This window comes from Brassica oleracea, chromosome C6 (genome assembly GCF_000695525.1).
Source record: "Brassica oleracea var. oleracea cultivar TO1000 chromosome C6, BOL, whole genome shotgun sequence".
Taxonomy (NCBI): Eukaryota; Viridiplantae; Streptophyta; class Magnoliopsida; order Brassicales; family Brassicaceae; genus Brassica; species Brassica oleracea.
Window position 1 is genome coordinate 21,708,059 of NC_027753.1, and position 2,978 is coordinate 21,711,036.

The window sequence follows — 2,978 nt, forward strand, 5'->3', positions numbered from 1 at the left end:
ATTCTTCTTTTTCTCCGACACCTCATCAAGCTTCTTCTCCAACCAATCCAGCTTAAATCCAGCATCTCTCATGAATCCCATTGCAGCATAAGCATCAGTCAGATCATCCTGGGAGAGCTCCTGCGGTGACTGGCACATAGTCTCAATCAGACTGAGTAGAAAACTTATGTAAGCTGTCCTTAGATTTGGGTTCTTTGGACGGAACTCAGATGCAAGCTCCGAGTGTCTTTCAAACATACGGCTCACAGATTCTGCCTGTGACACATATAACCATATCAGATTAAAATAGTTTTGGGAGACCATTAAGGCATCAACATTATGTTCTTTCTCGTGGCTTAAAACTCTACACAACACTTACATGTGAAGGAAGAATCTGAAACCCATTAACATCCATTGTTTCTATTATTGTTGAAGTTTCCTCTGTCACATCTAATCTGCCAACAACTTCAAGAACATCTATCTCAACAACAATTTTGAGATCCCCGTTTACAAGAAATCCGGCATCTTTGGCGTGGAGCTCGTTAAGGGGCATTATGGATAGACGACCCCAGCCGGGACTCTTCTTCTCAAACCACTGTTGTGATTCTGTAAAATCACAAAACATAATTCATATAATCAGTTCATTTACATCGGATAAAGGATATTGGCCCAAAAATAATTAAAACACTAATTCCAAACTACCAACACAAGCCTTGGGAATGCATAGAACTCAAGTTGCCCAAAACTAGCCTTGCACAATGTCAAAGCATTTTTCCAAATCTTAACATTTTATACCTCAAAAAAAAACCCCCCAACAAGATACTTAAAATTGTTCTTCATATTTTATACCAGTTAAGTTGAATTTTTGGTCACATTATTGACAGGTGGATCCTACTATTTTCTTCTAAATTCTTCATGGGTGAATGAATTTGTAAAGAAAAGTTTTTCTCTTCAATTTTGATAAAGAATAAAATGAAAATAAAACTCCTATTTTTAAGTTTTTTCAATTCCTCAAATAATTTTTTTTTTGTTCATTTTTTTCATTCATATAGTGGTCACCAATTTAATTCATGAAATGTGCTTCTGTTAAAATTATGAGAAAGATGGGATGAAACCGATTATCTAGCAATGTTCTCAGATTACCTAACTATTGTTTTGTTTTTGTCCAAATACTTACCATGTTTTCTGGAGAGTTTTCCTGAACTTTGGTTTGATATGGTAAATGAATATTTGGCGTGTCTTCTCCATCCAATAGGCAATGATTCATAATTGCCGACTTCCAGAAACAGGGACAAGTGATCGTTATCTTTTCCCCATGGGATAGGCATAAATATACCTACATGCATGTACAACAACAATATGAACTAATAGAAAAAGAACAGACATAAACAAAATTACAAGAGTGAGGAGGGAATGGAAAGGAGAAACTATTCGTCATAAATGGTGTGATTTATTAGAAATGTTACTGAATTTAATTTTCTTCTTCGTTCTTTTAGTTACCATTCAAAGTCTTAATTATTCTCTTACCATTTACAGCCATCGACCACGAATTTATCAGAATTGAATTGATCAGATTTCAAAGAGGAGAAATTCTTGATCACCCAAGTTATCTTCTTATTAAATGGCTTCCCCATGGATTCTACACAATCGAACTATCAAGAAAATGAAGAGAACGTGATGTGGCCGTGCCCTTGCAACTTGAAGAGAAGAAAAACCTATCGAAACTGAAATTAAGATTCCAATATGGATCGAAGCCTTTATGAGTTTGACTGCTGCTGTGAAAAGTATTCTTTACAGAATGCATATCCTTTGGATTACGTACACTGGGATGCGAAGCTCCCTCCTTCTAGGGTTACTTGGAGAATACGCATTCTAGATTCTAATTTTTGATCCCAAGGTTAACTCACGGCAACGGCAACTCCAATAGTTTTTTACCTTGGAGTTCTCAAATTAAATATTACTAATATAATATAGTAATATGTAAATATAATAATAATTATTTAACTAAGAGTACACTAATTTTTTTGGAAATCCAACTAATAATATGTCAAATGAGATACTAGGTTTAACTAATCTAAACTTAAAATTTAGGGTTAATGGGGTAGATTTTTTGGAATGTGAAATTCAAGATTCTAATAAATATATAAATAAATACTTAAACTTAAAAATAGATTCAAAAATAATTTACGATTTTCAAAAAGAAATTTTGAAAAAGAAAAAAATTCGAAAAAATCAAATTTGAAAAAGTATAATTCAAAAACATAAAAAAATATTTTTTTTATTTTTTTTTATTTTTTAAATAATTATTTATTATATATATATAGAATAATGGTATAAAAATCTTTTGCTTTTTAATGAAGAATGCATTTTTGAAAATATTTTTTTAGTGGTGGTAAACATGAATAATGACATTAAAAAAGCGGTAAACATGAAATTCCCATAATTAAATGCTCAACTTAAAAATAAAATTTTTATTGAACGTTTTTTTTTAAAAAAAGAAAGAGCATCGTAAAAAATATTTACTTTTTAATTGTTTAAGTAACCAAGTCTATAAAAAAATTCACACAAGCAAAAGTTTTATTTTTATATACAAAAAAAAAAAAAAATAGGACTGAAAACTGAAAGGTGTTTGACTCAAAAGTAGGGGTGTTCAATCCGGATATCGGTTCGGTTTTTTCGGTTTTTCGGTATTTCGGTTAGTAAAATATAACTACCATTCTAAATCCATATTTACTTCGGTTCGGTTCGGTTTATATACCGTCGGTTTTCAGTTTATTCGGTTTTATACCAAAAAACATAATTCTTTATTTTGGAATCATATTATATAAATTTTAGAGTCTTGTTGTCAACACATTCATTTATTAAAAAATATTATAAGTTTAAATAAAAGAACAAAAATAAAAAATGTTTCTATCATCTAATAAAATAATCAAATCTATAATTAAAATCAAATCTCAAAATTTTGATAATAAAAATAAAAAACAAAAAATAAAACAGAA

General features: G+C 30.3%; 1 protein-coding gene across 1 annotated transcript; it reads right to left on the minus strand.

Moving 5' to 3' along the window:
- Nucleotides 1–3: 3 nt before the first annotated feature.
- On the minus strand, nucleotides 4–1,596 carry LOC106297724 (protein RESTRICTED TEV MOVEMENT 3-like; the record flags this gene model as incomplete). Its single annotated transcript, XM_013733911.1, has 4 exons — nucleotides 1,507–1,596; nucleotides 1,157–1,315; nucleotides 359–585; nucleotides 4–255 (listed from the first exon to the last, which is right to left on the minus strand). Coding segments are annotated over exons 1-4 (651 nt in total), but the record flags the coding sequence as incomplete, so codon positions are not given.
- Between the last annotated feature and the right edge of the window lie 1,382 nt (nucleotides 1,597–2,978).